At 32.5% G+C, this 21,225-nt stretch overlaps 1 protein-coding gene and 1 long non-coding RNA gene across 5 annotated transcripts; one reads left to right on the forward strand and one right to left on the reverse strand.

Annotated features, from left to right (window-relative positions):
• Positions 1-393: 393 nt before the first annotated feature.
• On the reverse strand, positions 394-20,765 carry LOC114188349 (protein SIEVE ELEMENT OCCLUSION B-like). The gene is given in 12 exon segments (XM_028076943.1): positions 394-681; positions 893-1,494; positions 1,496-1,930; positions 2,044-2,535; positions 3,514-3,656; positions 3,893-4,523; positions 4,826-5,317; positions 6,958-7,100; positions 7,223-7,320; positions 7,567-8,003; positions 20,340-20,423; positions 20,528-20,765. Coding segments are annotated over 12 exon segments (3,813 nt in total). The 5' UTR covers positions 20,738-20,765; the 3' UTR covers positions 394-635.
• LOC114187313 lies at positions 8,976-12,054 on the forward strand. 4 transcript variants are annotated; one of them, XR_003605229.1, is made up of 4 exons: positions 8,976-9,237; positions 9,329-9,470; positions 10,396-11,084; positions 12,015-12,052. It is a non-coding gene; the product is annotated as an uncharacterized LOC114187313 (long non-coding RNA). The 4 variants fall into 4 exon arrangements; XR_003605231.1 differs by having other exon boundaries at positions 8,977-9,237; positions 10,396-11,036; positions 12,015-12,054; XR_003605230.1 differs by lacking the exon at positions 12,015-12,052 and having other exon boundaries at positions 8,987-9,237; positions 10,396-10,696; positions 10,899-12,002.
• Positions 20,766-21,225: the final 460 nt, after the last annotated feature.

Consider the following 21,225-nt stretch of genomic DNA (forward strand, 5'->3'; position numbering starts at 1 on the left):
GCAAAATATTTTTTTCTATAATTCAAATGATGCTATTAATATTTTTTTTATAATATATATATATATATATATATATATAAATCACATGCAACAAGTAAAAGAGTATAAAAAAAATTTAATAAACCAAAAATTTAAAAATATATCCCATGATCATGATTAGTAATTTTAATAGATTTAATCAAGGTGTCAAAGTATTATAATGACAAATAGTTATAAAAAATTCAAATTGAATGTTACTAAAGATAGAATTAAAATATCTAATAGATTCTTTTTTAATGCATGCGAAAAGTAGGAAACTTTCAAAAAATATCCAAAAGAATATACGAAAAATATAAAAAAAGTAAATTTAAATAAAAAGTTATTCGATACTTTTAAATGTATATATACGCAACTATCTTATAAGTATCCGTAGCGGAGAAAGATAATTTGTTTTAACATTGACATTCCTTCCCTGATCTGGTTCCCATTCTAGATGACATAATACATTGCAAATGATTTTAGGGTGCGTTTGGCATATTACTTGTATTGAATCCCTATTCATGCATAACACCTTCACATTAATGGACCCGTGACTGCTTCCTTGTTGTTTACGTTGTTGTTGTCGTCTAAATTCCTACCTGAATTGATATAGCTTATCATTTCCGTTTCACTTCACTTAATGATCTTTTTGTCCTTCTGTTCCTGCAATTTAAACCAAAACACATTCACCAAACAATATTCTAGCATTTTCCAGCCCCTCGAATTCGCTATTGTTCTTATTTGGTGACTGAATTTATGCAAGATAATGGTTTAGGTAGGAATCTGAATATGAGCAAATAGCATTGGCGTATGAATATTACTCTTTTCTATACCATTTTCTGAAGTAAAAATGCTGAGTGTATGAATTGCTAACCTTTGGCGTCTCTGTTGTGTTTTGGTGCTGTTTGTTAGGTCCCCGCGTTCATTGTGTTTTCGCATCTTGCTAGACTCTCCCTTCTGCACTTTTTCTTTCATTTTGAAGCTTCGTGGATCAACTTCTGCTGTGTTAATCAACATCATATATTCATCTTCACTTTCGATCTCTTCCTTTACCTCCAACCCCTTCCCTTTGTCTTTATTTGTATTCCTCTTTGATTCTTTTTCTTCCCGTTGTTCATCACCTTCGTCGCTTTCCTCGCAACCAGAGTGCCCTCGGTCAGTTCTCTCTCTGCTTCTTGTATTTTTCTCCTCTGCTGATTGTTTTCGGCTTTCTTCAATTTGGGTCATAATTTCTGTTGGGCCTGGCTCCATTCTATGTTCCACGTTGATCCCACACTTTGTACTGTATTCGGCTTCGCTGTGAAGTAGAGATGGTTCGAGACCATGAAAACACCTATAATTAACAGAAGCTACCTCCATGGGACGTCCACATTGGCAAGGTATATGAGCCAACACATCAGAGGGGTGGTTAGAAATCTCAATATGCTCACATATTTGAGGAATAATCTTTACCATGGTTCTCTCATAGTACTTCTTTGAAAGCTTCATCAAAGTTCACTTCTTCATTCAACCTCACATGCCACAAGCGAAAGTCCTCGACGGTGCGAGACATGGACTCACCATGACCAAGGAGCTTCACATTCTTTCCCTTGCTAAGAATGGCCCATCCCTTAGGGTCTTGTTTGAGGAAGAGCAACCTCATTATCTCTATTGTTGCAAAGTCTTGCACCCCTTCATCTTCACCCTTCACTCTTTTTTGCTCCCTACTTGCAAGCAAGCTCTCAATGGCAATCCAAAAGTGTGGCACAATCTTAGGGTCTTCCCTTCCCATTTGGTATGAGTCTATTGTGATGTCTATTTGCAAGCTTATTGTCTCAACATCCCTCTTCAATTTCTCTATTGCACTCGTGAATTCTTGGATCCACATAGTATTTGTGCCTTCGTAGATGAAGAGATAACTATCCTCCTCGATCTGATTTTTTCAACATTATATTATATATGTATTAAATCATTACTATTTAAGTCATATTCCACACTATAGCCCACACATATACAAAATAGGACATGCAAGCAGTTAGAACTTACCAAATATCCAATTCTTGGGTTAAGCTTGTTCATTTGAGACCAAAACCAATTCCATTGATGAGTGAGTCGAGTGTGATCAGAGTTTCTAAACGGAAATCCATCAATGCCATACATCGATATAATTTGTTTTGTGTCTATGTTTTCCACCTTACCCTCAGGACTTAACAATGGAATCACAGGTTTTCCCCTATAGTTGAACACTTCCTTAATTAGTTCGATGCCTGTTTCAAAATTGAAATGTTTGACCACATACCATCCAAACTTTGCTCTTTGTAATTTAGTTTCTAATTTTTTTATTCGATCTTGATTCCATTCATCTACAATGGGAATCCACAAAATCTTGAAATCCTCCTTCATGTAACCTTCTACTTCTCTTGGTTCCTCTTTTAATTTCACATAAATAGTTTTCAGAAGTTGAGTCTCCTCGTCGATATGTTCGAGTCCCGAAATGAATAACAACACATGCTTCTTCTTAAACTCTTCAACTTTAACCTGTCAAAACAATACACTAAATTCATTCGGAATTTAATTACAATACTTTTTACTCTCTCATCTACTTATAGATTCACATGTAAGCAACTTACTGACTTTCACTATACATTCAAAGCATGTCTTGGATTATTTTCAATTAGTTAACAAAATATTAACTTTTACATTCCATAGTTCGTGAAAAGTTAAATCATAAGTAAAAGGAAGGACTATTTGTATCCAATCTTAGTGTGGTAAACATTGAGAAGATAGTAATTAAATTGAGTGCATGTATCTATTGATAGAAAAAAAAATCAGAAAAACACATACACACACACATATATATATATATATATATATATATATATATATATATATATATATATATATGTCTCAAATCTCATTCCCTTGACAAACTTCCCACACCAGAACAAAATTGATTTTATCAACCTATTGCACCTGATAGCAATTTTATCACGAGAAGATAAACCTAACAAACCTCTGTTGTGACAATATATATAATAAGATAAAAGTTTAAGTTTAACTCATTGATGGAAGCATCCTCCACGGCTCCAAGTAGAAACAAGGGAAAGAAAACTTAGACTTTCTCAATGGAAACTTGAAAGCAATATCAGTTACCCAACAATGAAAGTTCCTTGATGGTGAGTCTAGGAGAAATACTCTCATTTTAAAGGCTTTGTAAAACAAGAAGACGTAGCATAAATAAAATATCATCAATTTCAAGCTTCATCTTCTTCTATCCTGGCCAAAAGTGTGGAGGTTGGATGATCCTCCATCACAAATCCTTACAAAACTCAACTTGTAAGTTGAGGATTTTTCATATATACTACAAATTAACTTTACATCTACCAGATATGGGATCTCCAACACTTTCAAAAGATGTATTTTTTTTTCTACAATCCATCCATTTAAAACTTTTAGATGACACTCATTATGCATGAGAAATAAGATCAATTAAAATTATAATGCTAGTTATTATACCTGTTCTGAAGTGAGGCCATTAATGATATTCTGTCTAGAATCCCTATTCTCATTAGAGATGATGAGTGCTTTCAAAACATTGACAATATCTTTTCCAGTATTAAAGATAATATTTTTACGCCTGGAATAGTCTTCTATTCTCCCTGCAATTACCAGACATAATTTTAAGATCATCTTATAAGGAAAAATGAACTTCAATTCAGCTTCTTACAGTAGAAATTGTATTTGGAAAAGGGAGTAAGGTATATTCAAAATCAACTCATTGAAAAACATACGAACAGATTGAAAATTGTTATTCTCTACTACTTGAGAAGCAAGTAGCTAAAACCTAAATAATAAACACACGAGCACAAATTTAAATCAAAAGGTGGAGTCTCACATGGTTCCCCGAAAGAGTAAATTGTCTGCTGATCAAGACCATGACAATTAAAAGAAGTTACCTCCATGGAACGTCCACCTTCCACATTAGGGCAATGTATATGAGCCAATATATCATAAGGGTAATTAGAAATCTCACTATGCTCAAATTTTTTAGGATTAGTCTTGTCCTTGATGCTCTCGTAGTACTCTTTGAAAGCCACATCAAAGCTCACTTCTTCAATCATCTTCACATGCCACAAGCTCAACTCCTTGACGGTGCGAGACATGGCCTCACCATGACCAAGAAGCTTTACATTGTATCCCTTACTGAGAATGACCCATCCCTTAGGATCTTGTTTGATGAAGAGCAACCTCTTTATCTCTTTTGTTACAAAGTCTTGCACCACTTTATCTCCTTCACCTTTCATTATTTGTTGCTTCCTACTTGCAAGCAAGTTGTTAATGGCAATCCAAAAGCGTGGCACAATCTTAGGGTCTTCCTTTCCCAGTTGGTATGAATCTATTGTGATGTCTATTTGCATGCTTATTGTCTCAACATCCCTCTTCATTTTCTCTATGGCAGTCGTGAATTCTTGGATCCACATAGTGTCTGTGCCACCGTATATGAAGAGATAACGATCCTCCTCAATCTAATTTTTCAACATTATATTATAAATGTATTAAAATTATTAATATTTAACTCATATTCTCACTCTATGACACATATACACCTTTTGAAAAACAATTCTGACAGTTTTTGTTACAAGTTAAATTCTTGTGAGTTAAGGTTGGACGAAAGGAAAAAATACGAAGAAAAGAACACACAAACAACTATGTTCTGTCCTAAGAAAAGAATCTCGGAAGGTACCTTTTCTTTACGCATATAGTTTTGTTTGTGTTCACATATATTAAATAGGAAATATGTGCTATGATATAAGCACTTAGTACTTACCAAGTCCCCAATTCTTGGGTTAAGCTTGGTCATTTCAGACCAAAACCAATTCCATTGTTGAATGAGTCGAGTGTGATCGGAGGTTCTAAATGGAAATCCATCAATGCCCCACATTGATATAATTTGCTTTGTGTCGATGTTTTCCACTTTACCCTCTGGACTCATCAATGGGATCACAGGTTCTCCCCTATAGTTGAACAACTCTTTTATAAGCTTGATGCCTGTTTCAAAAGAAAAATGTTTGACCACATACCATCCAATCTTTGTTCTTTGTAATTTAGTTTCTAATGTTTTCCTGTGATCCTCATTCCAGTCATCCACAATGGGGATCCACAAAATTTTGAAATCCTCCTTCTTGTAACCTTCCACTTCTCTTGGTTTCTTCTTCAATTCCTCGTAAATAGTTTTCAGAAGTTGAGTCTCCTCGTCAATATTTTTAAGCCCCGAAATGAACAACAACACATGCTTTTTTTTAAACTCTTCAATTTTAACCTGTCAAAGTAAAATACACTATATCGATTGACTTACAATGAACTTACTAACTTTTACTACATTTAAATCATGTCTTGGATCATTTTTAATTAGTTAACAATATATTAAATTTTACATACATAGTTCGTGAAAGTCAAATCATTAAATAAAAGGAAAGACTTTTGTAGCTAATCTTAGTGCAGCAAGAACATTGTGAATGTGAAGATAGAAATTAAATTGAATGCATGTGGTTATTAATAGAAAAAAAAAAAACCCAAAAGCATATGTATTTCCATTTATCTTAAATCACTTTCTCTTAACAAACTTCACACTAAAACAAAAATAATTTCACCAACTAGTTGCATCCGATTGTAACTAAAGAGCGGATAATTGGGATGGGTCCAACAAATATCACCTATTATACTATAATTACATGATGGAGAAAAAGAATTATATCACTACTAAAAAAACTCATATTTTTTGTCAATTTTGTTTTGAAATTTTATTTGTAGGAAATACTTACAAATTTTGTTGTGAAAAAAATTTTGCAAGAAATTATTACCAATTTTCTTGCAAAATATTTTGTATAAACACTTTTCGCAACAAATTTTGTAGGAAATACTTGCAAATTTTATAAATTTGTAGAAAATGATTACCCACGAAAGAATTACCTGCCAATTAAAATTTTTCGAGAAAATAATAGAAAAAAGTTTTTTCTTGCAAATTCTTTTAACAAATTTGCAAGAAAAATTTTATGTTATATGAGAATTTCTAGTAGTGTAAATTGATTTAGATAAATTACATGAAGTGTGTATATATACAAAAATAAGAGAAACAAATATAATAGAAAAGTAAATTGTTATATTTGTGTGTTAGTATTATTTTTGTTTATTTGCTAACATCCCCTTCAACTTACGATGGGATTACATTCCACCTTAAGTTTAAGTTTATGTCTAAACTTAATTAAAGAAGCAATACACAAAGGTTTGGTAAGAATGTCAGCATAGTATTTGCTTGGCACCAGCAGCTGCTGGTCCTCTTGCTAATAGTTGAGAAATTCTTGATTGACTTTGTTGTTTAAAACATCTTTATGTGATGGTGGTATACCTATATCACGACCTTCCAACAACTTCACGAGTTGAAAACCTTTAACAGTGGCAAGCACTTCTTGTTGCCAAATAAAAAAAATTCTCATCGTCTAATTTGAGAGAGTTAGGTGTATCAAAGTGTGAGGAAAAAAAAAGAAGAAAGATCTGAAGATGTGCCATAATGCATTGTGGGAGAAAAAGAAAATTAGAATAAAACAACATTCTACATAGAAAAAAAATCTCAAAAAAGATAGAAAAGTCTAAGATAAGATAAAAATATGAAGAAAATTTTACATAAGAAAAAATCTAAAACATCCCACACAAGTTGTGGCTATTACATTTTGACAATGAATAAGACAATATTTAATACATACTCACTACTACTTCCGCGTTCTACTATCTTCACAATTTTCTCTATCCCATCAATTATTCTTTTCACAACCTCAAATACTATCACCATCCAATTAAAACTTTTACTAATCCCACCATGTTTTCTTGTAGAACTGAGGACACTCATTATGCATGAGAAATAAGATTAATTAAAATTGTAATGCTAATGATAATAGTTATTACCTGTTCTAAAGTGAGGCCACTAATAACATTCTGTCTAGAATCCCTGTTCTCACCAGAGATGATGAGTGCTTTCAAGACCTTGACAATATCTTTTCCAGTAATAATGATAATATTCTTACGTCTGGAATAGTCTTCTATTCTCCCTGCAATTATCACACATAATTTTAACATCTTTTTATAAGAAACATGAATTTGAATTCAGCTTCTTACAGTTTAGAAACTGTATTAGGAAAACGGAATATGATACAAAGCAAGCATAACTAACCTATCTCCGTACTACACATTTCCAAATGCTCCCTAAAAGTTCTTATAATGAGATCAAGCTTCTTCTCAAAGTTTCTCGATAATTCATATTTGTTAAGCCTGAATAAAGAAATAGCAATCATTATATTTGACAGAAAATAAAATAAAATTTGATAATTTAATGGTTGACACATCAGATAAAACCCCTACCTTGAGAAATCTTAAATATAAGCCACCCTCTAAGAATTTATATGTATGACATATTTTTAATATAACTAAGTTGATGAATTTATCCCCATGGAACAAAATATAAGAACTAAAATTAGTTTTTAGAACATAGTAATTAATTTGTATAAATGGTTTTACTTGTGGTGAGTGGTGAAGTCATCAATTTGACCAGTGCAAGTGACGAAGGTGAAGATTGCCCAGTAGACGACAACAGGGATCTCATGCAAAGTCTCTGCCAAGGTGGGGACGTCCTTGATATCATAGCCAGCACTGGTTAACCACTTCCACTCGGTGATGCACTCAATCATTTGCATCACCTTCTTCACCACACTGTTGAAGAAGCACAGGTGCTGAGGCTTTTGCTGAATCATCAGAAGCCCATTCAGATCAGCCAGAGATTTCTCATACTCCTCGTACTGTCTCAACTGGGGAAGGTACATGAATTTCCCGTATTCCAGAGCAAAAGCTGCTTCAACTATCAGTGCCTTTGCATCCCACGAATATTCTTTCAACTGTTCCAGAATCAGCATCGTCGTGTGATGCGCGTACTTGTCACCACGGGGAGTGCTCACCATCTACATCTCCGACCATTCCAATTTTAATATCTATAGTTAATGTCAAGATTTTTATATTATTTATAGTTAATATCTATATTAATTTTATGACTAAAAATTATTATTTTATGTACTAACCAATTTAAATACTAATTTAAAAAAATAAAAAATTATTGATTACTAAAATAATAATTATTATAAATAAAAAATTATAATTAATTACTAAGTTGATCATTAATTAATTAGAAACCAATTTAGAAACTAAGTCATTTTGATAATCAAAATCTAGATAATCAATTTTTAGTGACCAATTTTTTTAGTAGTCAAAATTATGATAATTAATTTTAAAAACCAATTTATAACTAACTGTATCTTTTTTATTCATAATAGTTATTATTTTAGTAATTAATAATTTTTTACTTTTGAAATTTGTATCAAAATTGGTCACTATAGTAACTAACAATTTTTTGTCACTAAAGTTGATTATTAATGAAGCATTTTCTTATAATGTTTAGACTATATTAACCTACAGTGAATGAAGATCAATTTAATTTGATCTTCAAATTATAAAAAGAAATTGTTTTAATTCTTTAATTAGTTTTAAAATACATATAATTAGTTTTTAATTATAATATTTAATTTTATTAGTGAAGTTACAGTAATATTTATATTTATTTCTAAATGTCAATTAAAGTTAACATGAAGTGATTAACTTTTATTACTGTACTTATCTGTTGGTCTTAAATGAATAAATTAAGTACTCAAGGCGGCCTAATATTTAGGCCAATCAAATTAAAGGAAAAAAAAAGTTTAGGGTAAAATTAATTAAAAAGCATGTTATTCAAAGGTTAAAATAAGAAATAAAATATAGATACTTAAAAGGAGAATTTTATTTATATAATGGTATATATATAATTTAAATTTTATATAATTTTAGTTGAGGGTGGGCAATTGCTCAATCTGATCATGTTTTGGTATGATCTGTTTCATTAAGAATCTATTTTCTAAAATTCATTTTCTGATTCAGATCTACATTTTTTAACTTTTCTAGACCAGGTAACCATTTTATTTAGTTGGATTTTAAAATTTGGATAATCCAATTCGGCATCTGGATCATGTTCAGATCCAAATAAATCTGAACTAATTCATTAAGTTCTTCCCAGTACCAAAATTTGAAATTCATAAATCCCGGAAGTCCTTCCGGTACAATCAATCTTAAATCATTTTCTCACTTCTTTCTTTATACTTTATCAAGGTAAATCTAATTCGTTCTTAATTCGATCTCCATTTCTCCTTTCGTTCCTTCCTTCTTCGACATTTAATTTTTTTTTATTTTGTTTGAACAGAACGTTGTGGTGCCATGATTCTCGTTCGGTTCATCAGGATTTTGTTGGAGAAAACGTACGAAGCCACTACTGAGCTAGTGAATGTGGCGGGATTCGCTGGAGATTAAGATTAAGGTTAAGTTACTACGCGTGTTGGAAAGAGGTATGTAACCATTATGGTTGTGAATCCAAGAGTTCTTTTAAATGAAATAATGTTGTAGAACTACGTGCAGAGATCTCTGTATCTCTATGGTTTTTGCAACTATCTCTCTGTGTCTGTGTTTGGATGTATGGGAACAAATAAAAGTGATTATTTTAAGTTAGATTTTCTATTTTTAAATGGTATTTTGGTGTGCGGTGTTCTGTCTGTGTATAATCAATGCATCTTAATGGAATAATGAGTGGGAATCATAGATGATTCAACAATGATCAAATCTTCATGTCGTTTTTCATTCTTTGTTTTCATTTTCTTAATTCTATTTTGCTGAACAATTTAGTCTGGTATCCTGGTTGTAGATTGAAATCATACTTTGGGCATGTTAATGTTATTTATTTTGATTGTTATCTTTTGATAACTTAATTTATTTCTTTATTGGAGTCATCATATTAGTATCTTATAAGTTGAATTTTGTCAGTTAATTATAATTCTTGACAATTGGCATACATGTGTCTTTTGGTGGATTTGCATTTCTGATACAATTAAGGAATATGGGGTATGGTATGTCAATTTTGTATGTGAACTGTGAACTAAATTAGGCATGGTAAGTTGTTGAAACATATTTTTTGTGTTATCCAACTTAACCTGATTATGTATAGTGTGAAAAGTGAGGCTTCTTGGTATGATAATTCTTAAAAATGTGTGCTAATATGATAATTCTAAGTATCTAAAGACCAAATCTAAATTCTGTTTTCATTTGCTTTTGGGTATGAAAGAGAGCAGGCCACTTTTTTCATAGAAAATCTATTTGGAATGGATATACACCAGTATCTACCAGATTGAATTACACTGCAAGTTCTATTACTGTTGATTCATGTACTACTAAAATTTTACCCATGTGAATGTGATAGTGGTAATTGGTACTTATTAGGTTGATCGTTGATGTACATATTGGGAAAGGGGACACTTGGAATCATCAAAGTGGGTACAACTTGAGGAGCCGAATATACCTCAACCTGATAAGGCGAAATAGCCAATCATGACACACACCAATGTGCTAGTCCGAATATACTCCAACCTAAGAGGTTCATAGCGCACGCACATGTCAGGAAAGTAATATGAAGACAGGCGAGGATGTCGTGATGACTGAGGAATAGGCCTTAATGACCTCGACACTAGGGCAGAGGACACTTCTGCTGAATGAACTAATAATAAGTGCTCTGAATGGAATGGTAAGAAAGGAATTAGGATTAATTAAGCATAGTTAGTAAAGCCTAAAACTAACTAAATAGTGCAAACCCTAGGCCCATAGGGTTTGGCCCATTAAAGTAGTATAAAAGGCATTATTCACGAGGTAAAATGACTATGCTATTTTTTACTATTACTATCATTTATTGCTCTGATACTGACTTGAGCATCGGAGTGGCTTTGCAGGCCTCCCGCCAACGAAACTCTTCATCGGAAGGAGATACTCAGGTTCCTGAAAGGAGATACTCAGGCTCTTGGGAGGAGATATTTAGGCTCCTGGACTTAGAAACTTAAGCGAAGAAGGTGGACGTGTGCATTTAAAAGGTTCATTGGTCCCTACATAACTTGTGTTCGCGGGTACATTTGTATTCGGTAGGAACAATTGATATTTAATTTGTGTTCTCTATAGTTTTGTGAAAACTATAATGAATTTATATGAGAACTAATCATTGAGAAGTTGTGTAAGTGGGAAATAGTTGGTCTAAAGTTCTTCGGATAAACCATCTTAGTGATTATGTAGACAAACATGTTAGATTTAACCCTTCTAATGAAAGAGACGTGTTTTCAAATCAACATGCAAATTTTTTTCACATACTTATATATAGGTGTCTTTAACTCACATTTTTACATATTACTTATGATTGGATTAAGACAGTGAAAATTTAGGATTAAGTATCACTCTTTTATACAAAATATAGATCACCATAGGATTGGATTTTCTAATTCTTATTTTGTTGGGATTAGTTATGAATGCGTAATCTTGTGTTTCCCTTCTTTACTTTTCACTTATGATAATCTTTTATCTAATTCGATCTCCATTTCTTTTTGTTGCATAAATAGTCATGTGCATCTTCAAAGACATCTTTTGGGACAATAATGCATATTTTACTTTTTAACTCACGTTATATGCCTCGGTTGTCCAAGAACCAAAGCATATAATGGCACGGTGGCAATTTTGCGATTCCAAGCTACTTTTATGCCTCGATTCAGAGAAAACCCGAAGTAAAAGAGGGTTATAGGCTTCGGTTCACTAAAAATCGGTGCCAAACGCCATTATATGCTTCTGTTCCAAAGACCTGAAGCAAAAAACGTGGCTGAATATTTCAAAAATGCCACTAGCCATTACGTCTTTGGCCTCGGGTGAAACTCAACCTGTACCAAATAGGGTCATATGCCTCGGTTATTAATTGGGAAATGGTAATATATATTTGAATTAAAACAAATACTTTGCAATGTACTAAAGTTTGGTGTACTAAATTTGTCTTTCTATATACTAACTTAAGTTAATGTCTTACCTTGCAGACATTCAAGAGTCCTGTGCCAATGCTCGCGAAGTCCATAAAGTTTGGTAGGATAACATGTGCAAAATTAATAATTTAGATGTACAATAGTATTGATTAGGATATATGTATTTGGATTGTGGATATTCCAATTATCTTTTAAATGTATTTGGATTGTAGATGCTTGATAAAATATTTTGTTCTGGTTTATGCTGGTCTCTAAAAAGAATGCTGGTTTAAATGTGGGAATGACAATAAAACAAAAAAAATGTATTTAAAAAGAAATAGTAGAATAGGCCTCAGTTCTTACCAAATCTGAAGAAAAAAGGTACTCTATGGCTTCGGTTCTTACCATAACCGAGGCCAAAGGCTCTACGAATTTTTTAATAAATTAAAAATGTTGTGAACCTTTGGCTTCGGTTCACGATTACCCGAGGCAGAAAATGACGTCTATGGCTCTGGTTCGTCTACAACTGAGACAGAAAAGCAGAACCTCTATGGCCTTGGGTGATAACTGAGGCCAAAAGGCACTCCCTTTTGGCATCGCCCCAATATGTCTCGGTTATAAAACCGAGGCAGAATAACGAAAACAACCGAGGTCAAAAGCCCTTACTGCACTGGTTAAACTATGTTCATTGAAAGAGTTGGTTATCTCAATTGTTGCAAAATACTTTTATGAACTGTATATCTTAAACTTAACAAACATTGTTTCAAATTATTTTTCTATTGTAGGAAACAGTTCCTTTGTCACTTCACTCCCTCTATATTGTGAGAATTAGTGAGAGAACAAAGACTGATTTGTGGTCTCCGTTTATTCCACGGTGGAGGCAGATTTTTTGGATCTTTTAATCTATGATAGATTAATGATGTTTTGTCCTTTTAATGTTTTCTTTTATATAAGATATTGGTGTAATATTTTATTTGAAAGATGGCAGAATATTAAATATGTGTTCATGTTTGGTTATACATAATCATTTTATTATAATTGAATTTTTTTATACTTTTTATTAAATAATTTATATTATTTTATATATTATTTAAATTTTTATAAGTATTTATGTATTGGATGAAACAATTATTTTATTTTTAAAATATAGATGCAAAATTAAATTTTGATTTATTAAAAAAATATTTTTTATTAGAAAATATGGATCTAGAAATGAATTTGGATTTATAACTTGATCCAAATATTTGGATTTGGATTTTCAAAAAATCTAAAATAGTTTTACAGAAAAAGTAGATATGGATCTAATATCTGATCTAAATATTTGGATATAAAAGGGATATGGACTAGAGCATTAAAAATCCAATCCATGATCACCCTTGATTTTAGTGTGGGTGTTTATGTAACCTATAGAATCATAGACTAGAACTAACCTATCTAAAATAGGTCCACTCAAGCAAAGGCTCATGAAACAAGTATAAAAGGATGAAGTGATTACGAGGTAAGATTGCGGAAGTGAGACTGACGTGTACTTGGAAGACCATGATGTATCAACGTGAAACATGATCAATGAGAAGCAATAAAGAGTAGAAGGACAAAGTAATCATACAAGCAAATATATGACATTGTTGATTGACATACATTCATAAATAGGAGGCTAAAGGAGGTCTTAAGGGGTGATGTAGGGAAGAACAACCCTAGTTACATACAACCATCTTTTTCGAGTGATCTAGGACACACCCCATTAATTGAGGCCGAAAGAACCTGTAGAACAACCACACGTTCTTAGCATTCCGAAAACACCTCGGTAGGCATAAGGGGATCCTGTAGCCATCCTTTTTTTATTTATGGTATAATAGAAGTTAATCTCCCTCTAAACTTGAAAGCATTAATCGTGATCATTATGATAGGAGTATTGATCCAAATGAACACATGAATGTTTAGATAACCTCTGAACTTGATAGAACACACTATATGGCAACTGAATTACAAGTAGGATGATTGCTTGTGCAAGAAGCCGATAATCAAGGTTGATGAGTTGCGACAAAGGACAACCAAGTTCATGTAGCTTAAAGAGTTGAGAGAATTCACAAGCAATGGAAGAATGAAAGTATAACACCCTAACCTTTTGCTTTCTAAAAGATATAGTTAACACAAAATAAAACTTTGTTCCTGTTTTATTGGAAATCTTAATAAATAAAAAATCATTATTTTACAACCATAAAGTAATTTGAAAAGGAAAAATATATATCAGACTAAAAGACTTCCCAAACCTCTCCCAATATTGATTACTCTCTCTAGTTTTGATGTGTATCTTCATCAACATTTGTACGATCCTTTACTCCTATGATAAATCACGACTATCGCATGTGCAAACCACAACCACGAACAGAATGGTGAGCTACCATCACCAAGAAAGAACCTCAATTTTTTAAATAAACTCATTCAATGTTTAAAACCCATGACATTTAAAAGAAATATATAACTTTTCATAACAAACCACAAAAAAGCCTTGGATCATAGAGTTCTCAATTTTGAGACATTCGTCCTTTGACCTTACACAGTCAAGTATCAAACATCATTCAATAGAGTGCTTCATCCACAAACATTTGTACTTTGACTTCAATACTCTAAAAACCTTCACAATCAAGCCTTAGTTCATAAAGTTCTCAAGGTAGAGATATTCTTCCTCTGACCTCGACACTAAACAACCAAGTATCAAACACTAGTCAATAGACTTCTCTGCCCAAAGACATTTGCCCTCTAACTTCGACACTCCAAAGACCCTACTCACGCAAACAAATTTCATAGAGTACTCTATCTAAAGGCATTCGATCTCCAGCTTCGACACTTAAAGAACCCTCCATTCCATGGAGCTACTCGCCAACTGGGATCCTTTCAAAGCCACCCACTTGAGGAGCATGCTCTAGACAGAGCCTCCACACATACAAGTCGTAGAGAAAGAAAGATAACAAGAATTTAACTCCTTATACAACCACCATTTAACAATAAAAATTCCAACATTAGAATAATAATTTTAAAAATCAAAACTTTCAATACCTTCACAACTAAGAACACATTTTGATCATCAAATAATAACAATATACAAAACTCAAAAGAAATCACAATCTAGTTGGCTTCACAACACACATACAAGCAAGAAAGTTAACTTCCCTCACAACCCAAGATACTCACACACCCATATACCTATAAAACTCATAAAATCATGAAAAAAAATTCTTTCGTGAAAATTTCAATTTTCTCAAAAACACCCTTTGAGAATAAATATTCACCAAATCTTTTTTCTTAGAAAATAAATATTTTAAATTAGATAATAAATCATTTTAGTTTTTATCAAAATCTTTTAAATATAATAAAATAATCATCTAAATTAAATAATTAATAAATCTCCTTGGATATATATAACTAATTATTATAATTTTCCACGGTCTTGTAGAAAGTACATGTATTTAAGAAAAGAAACCCCGAGAAAGAGCGTTATTTTCAACTTTGACTCCCATGACTAGACCCCCCAAATTCACCCATTATACTTCACTTAACACCAACAAATCTTGTATTGTGGATGAGGCTCTCAACTTCTATCTCATACCAACTCACGAAAAAGTATCATCTTCAAGAAACTTTGACAAAAATAAACATTGTAGATATCATCGTAAGTATGACCATACTACAAACGTATATCATGCTTTAGAAGACAAGATTGAAGATTTGGTCCAAGCGGGACATCTTTGATGTTTTGTCCGAAAAGAGGAAGATGGAAGGAGTTATCAAGATAGGTGTGACCTCAAGTGACGCAAATATCAAAGGGCCAATAATCCAGGAGGTCAACAAGGGATAACAAAGGGAAATTCTCGTCCCATTGGGAAGGACCCTTTTGGGTGAGAGAATAAGCAGCCAAAGGAGCATATCGACTGAAGTACTTATTCAAAAAAAAATCCCAAGAACTACACACTTGAAATGAGGATGCTTAAATGATATACTTTTTCCTACTTGGGTCTTTTTTTCCTAAGGAGAGTTTTGATCGAGGATGTTTTAATGAGTAACCTAGAAAATAAAATAGTACTTCACCAATTATGTACACTTCTTGTGCTAAGGTTAAAGAAGCTTCATATGATGATCCCTCTTGAGACGAATCTCGGTCAAGGAAGTATTCATCATACGACCCCTACCAAGCCATCCTTTGGTCAAGGAACTTCCATCTTAGATGATCCCTCCCAAATGGAAAATACAACAAAGTAACCACTGATATTTAATTTAAAAAATTGGACGACGATAACACATTTATGTGTAATCAAAATGGTAACTTCATCCATGTTCATTCCCTAAATATGGTTTTGTCTAAGAAGGTTTTAACAAGGCATCAATATAGCACAACATTGCAAATAGTTATAATGGCTCTTTAAAGGCTAAAGTCAGGAAGTTTCATGGGGTGTCCCCTCTTGAGATATATCCTTGCCGGGGAAGATTCCCACCTCATGATCACTACCTAGCTCGCCCTCTCTCAGATAATGAAGCATGATCTAGATGAGATAATCCCTCTTGAGTAAACAAGGACATCTATATAAATATGTCAGATAAGAAATTTTCTTCTTAAAAAGATTATCTGTTCCATATAAACAAGCTAACTCATATATACATACCAAGAAATATTTCAATTTCATTCAAAAAACATGCTAAGGCCAAGTACACTAAACGACATGAGAAATGAGTACAACAAGAAAAAGTGAAAACCCACTTATTGAAAACTAATTGAAGAAAATGCCTAAATTGAACAAAGTCATTCCAAATCTTTGCCACCATCACCACTTGGGGTTAAAGGGTTTTCCTCACCACCACCATTGTTAGGGGTTCCATGATTATCTGTAGTCATTAATGTCATTTGTACCTCCTTGTGCTCAGGTATCTCGTTCAGAGACACTAATTCACTCGATAAACATCCTTATCAATGTTGAAGTGAGGATCAACCAAAGGAACTCTAAAAAGAAATAATCCCTTCTTCATGTTAGGCCTAGATATAACCCTTTAGCTACTTAAGCTCTTTTACAAAACGTTCCCAACAAGTTCTTTCCAATGAAATATTATGCTTCAATTGATCCAGGACTGACCAAGCATCATTCTCTTTCTTTTTAGAATCAAGGCATCATGTTCTCCAGTAATTACAATATGCCATTATGTCTAACCACTTTGGTTTAAAGAGATCCACCTAGTTGAATAGGTTTTTCTTCTCTTGAATTACATTTTTAGCAGCTTCTTAAGATCTTGTAACTTGACCTCTAACTGGATTTCCTTAGACAATTTGGTTGAATCAGCACCACGCAACTTACTTATATCAAAGGCATAAGAGTGAAACTCACTAGAAAGTGCAAAAGAGTATCACAGTCATCATTTTCTACCACTCCCACTACAACTGACATTAATATGAGTTTAATACCTTAATTCATCCTCAAGTTGGGATCGAGCAGACTAGATGAACCCCACTAGTGCTTGTAGAAGCAAAACAACCTTGTTTTGGTGATTCTTGGTAATATGTTGATGACTAATGAGAAGAATTTTCTTTATGTTACTTTTCTTTTTTTAGAGGCACTGGGGTCGAAGTTCCTTTCAGACTTCAACCTCGACAACATTCCCTACATTCGAAGGGCAATTTTCACCCTCGACCCTCTTTTTTGCATGTCTCTCCTTCCTAAGATGGTGGAAAACCTCCTTCTTGAGAAGGTCAATCTTGACAATCGACGTAATGTGCGCAATAGGAGAATAACATCAACAAATGTCAAAAACTTGCAAGTAATGACTAAACAAAGCTACACATACAATAAAGGTCAATACGAGGGTGAGAATAGACTAACACCCCAACAATCTTCTTAGTGGACAACCTTCTAAGAAGTCTATCTAAATACCCAAGAACCCGATTGTCTTCAACGATCAGTAATGATCTTGACCATTCATGGTACCTAACTAAATTTTGAGTCAATAAAATCATAATTTCATTTTATTGCCATAATAGAATATTGATGTCCCAATGGATCTACCATGACCCAGAAAAAACCACCCTTAAAGTTTTTAAAAGAAGTGTAAGAGACAAATGGATACACCTTAGCCTGACCAACAAGTGTAAGTCCCCATGCCAAGTACTACTATAGTGAAAGAAGACCTAAGGAGTGGGTTTCAAGTAAAGAGCCTAGTAAATGACTCGAAAGGCATGGAGAAATACCTAACTATTTGGATGTAATTGCGTAAGAGCAACGTTTAAAATACGCAACACCCATGTGGTTAATTCATCAAAAGGAAATCGAACATGGAAATCGATTATAAGTGTGAAATACATATAGAAAAAATCAGAACGATAACCCTCTCAGACATGACATACATTCTCTATGGAACTTATAATAAATATAATACCATCAATAATGTCACCCTCAATTAATGTGATACTATCAACAAAAGTCCTAATTATAGACGACCATTGGTACATCGAAAAATATTCTTTAACCCTAGGATCCAATCATTCGTAACCTCGAGGCAAAGCCATCTATCCTTAGCCCTTTCTATTGTCGACGAATCTTTACTATCATCGCTACCCATGTCGGAACCAAAAGACGCACTAGAACTAAAAGAAAAGCAGGAAAATATGTCACCTATTGAATCAGTAAAAGTGGTCCTTCCCAAGGTACTCTATCCCCATTTATAGAAAATCAAGGGAGCCCAAATCCCTACATGCACTCATTTCTCAACTGTCAGATTTGTTGGATCTAAAAGCCTAGATAATGTAACTTTGAACTTCCTAAGACAGATAATGGTCTCCTCAATCATATCCCTAACAATTGCTTTTATCATTAGCCTTTACTTCTCTATGCTCCTTGAGACTAGGGGCTATACTCGGGCAAGGATAAATGCATATTTTCTTTCCTCATTTAATGTTTAATTTTGGATTTTTAATTGAATTTTGCTCGTAAAAGATTGATTTAATTGTAATTCCAAAACAAAATTAAAATTGGACCAAAATAGAATTAAAAACTAAACTAAAATAGTAAAAAGAAAATTCAGAACAACAAGACAATGTTATCAGCAAGACAGAAAGATCAAAGAAATGGATATTTTCTTTCTATCATTTTTTCAAAAAATAAGATTCTAAATCAAATTTCGAGTCTACGAGACTATTATATGAATAAGATTGAGATGATGTCACTCTTGGAGATGGACATCATCTTGGAATTAGTTAAGATCGTCATTAAGATAATCAGTTGATCATCATCCAAATTTAGATAACGTAAAGTGTCCTAGACTAGGCCTAGCCTATCTAGCCTATCTAGCCCACTCAGGAAAATACCTATGAAACATGTATAAAAGGGTGAACTATTTATGAAGTAAAATTATTCATTAATTTATTATTATATTTACTATATTTGACAAATAGTTGACTTTATGTAGTAATAGTGTAGAGATTGGGACCAGTTAGCCATACGAAACGTAATAATCTCATAACACTGTGTAAGTGAGAAGATGGTCTTGTAATAATAGTTCGGTCCTTTGCAAGGACAATACACAGACACACATATTACTCTTTTTAATTACGTAACCGTCTATTATCTAGTAATAGTGTAGAGATTCTATTTTTCCGATTACATTTTGTTACAATTTGATTTATGTTCCTATTTATCGTATTGTAAAACTAGCATGTGTGATTACATCACCTAATTGCTCCAAGAAACAGAATATTCCATATCGTAGAATGGAATCTGTTGAATATATATTTACGTTAAGTCAATTACATCAACAATAAATAGTTTATGACAAAAACCTAATAGTTATTTTAAACACAAAGTTGCACGGTTATTTCATTATAAAATAATTATTGGTTAAATAAATTGTTGTTAAAAGTGATATCTCTTAAAATTGTATTAGAACAATATGAACATTATTTTGATACTACCTATTAATATACATGCAAGAAAATATGACTATGAGGATTATATATCTTCAATACCGTTAATTTAAAATATAAACACATTCAAACATATTTTAGACACTAACATTCTCATGGACCAGTTTTGACAATATCAAAATTTTTATTTTAATTTATTATTGTAAAGGATATAAAAGGAATATAGTTATTCATTTTAATTATTTTTCAATTTTTTATATAAGAACTATTTTAGTTTTATTTTTTTAGAAATAATCAGTATAGTATTTTCGTATTATCATCAATTTATCAGAAAAATATTATATTAACTAAATTAAGAAAAAAAAGAATATCTAAAATAATAAGAAAAATTGAAAAAATAATTATAAAAGAACTATTAAGGCTTCCCGAAATTCATTATTTTTATTGAACCGTTAAATTAAATTTCTAATTAACAGAGAAAATAGAAAATTAGCAAGCACCTGGTAAGCAATTCGCTTGAGTATTGCAGTAAGTTGTGGGGACGTTATGGTCTCTTCTCTGAAATGCTCACTGAGTTGGATAGGCTGTGTCAGAAACCAGTAAGTACAATCATTCTGAGGATTAAACATTTTTTTAACTTATTAAAAAATATTATGTTTACATATAAACCATTCAAAAGAATGATTACCTTTGTAAGGAGTGTGTCTGTGATTTGAATTGAGTGATTGATGACGGTTGAGGCAACGGTGTGAAGTGATTGTACATTGCATTTCTGAACACAATGAAAATGGGTTCTGTAGACATTATTCAGAATCTGATCATCACTGAATTCAAATGGGTTCTGCAGCAAGGTCTTCCCTTGATGCACATTGCTACCTGAATCTGACTTCGATGTCATTATCTGTGATTCACAACTATCTGCTAGTCAATCTTTTAAAATAAACAGTGTTTCTCTCATTTGTGTTGGCTGATTTATAGTCACCAAAAAACACAGGGCATAACTTTACGATGCTTACGTGAGGCACATGTAACAATAAATGATTCCAAACGAAGCGTACAAGAAACCAAAAGCATGGATTGTTGTTATCAGAATACGAAAGCATATGTTTGGTGTTCATTAATTTATGTAACTTTTCCTGTGTAATAAGTATTTGAGGAAGGTTGAAAATGAACTGGTATATGTCTTGCTGTCATGAATTTCCCTGTCCTTTTTTCGTTATTTTTCGTATGGTTTAAGCCAAAACAAATATTTTAATTAAATTGTCTATACAACGAAGATTATGATTTTGTAATTACGGAATTAAAAGGAGTGATGCTTGATATAGGCAAAAGTGCATGACACGCTTACTGCTTTTAGAAAATTGTTAAAAAATTGTTAGCATCAGA

This window comes from Vigna unguiculata, chromosome 6, assembly GCF_004118075.2.
Source record: "Vigna unguiculata cultivar IT97K-499-35 chromosome 6, ASM411807v1, whole genome shotgun sequence".
Lineage (NCBI taxonomy): Eukaryota > Viridiplantae > Streptophyta > Magnoliopsida > Fabales > Fabaceae > Vigna > Vigna unguiculata.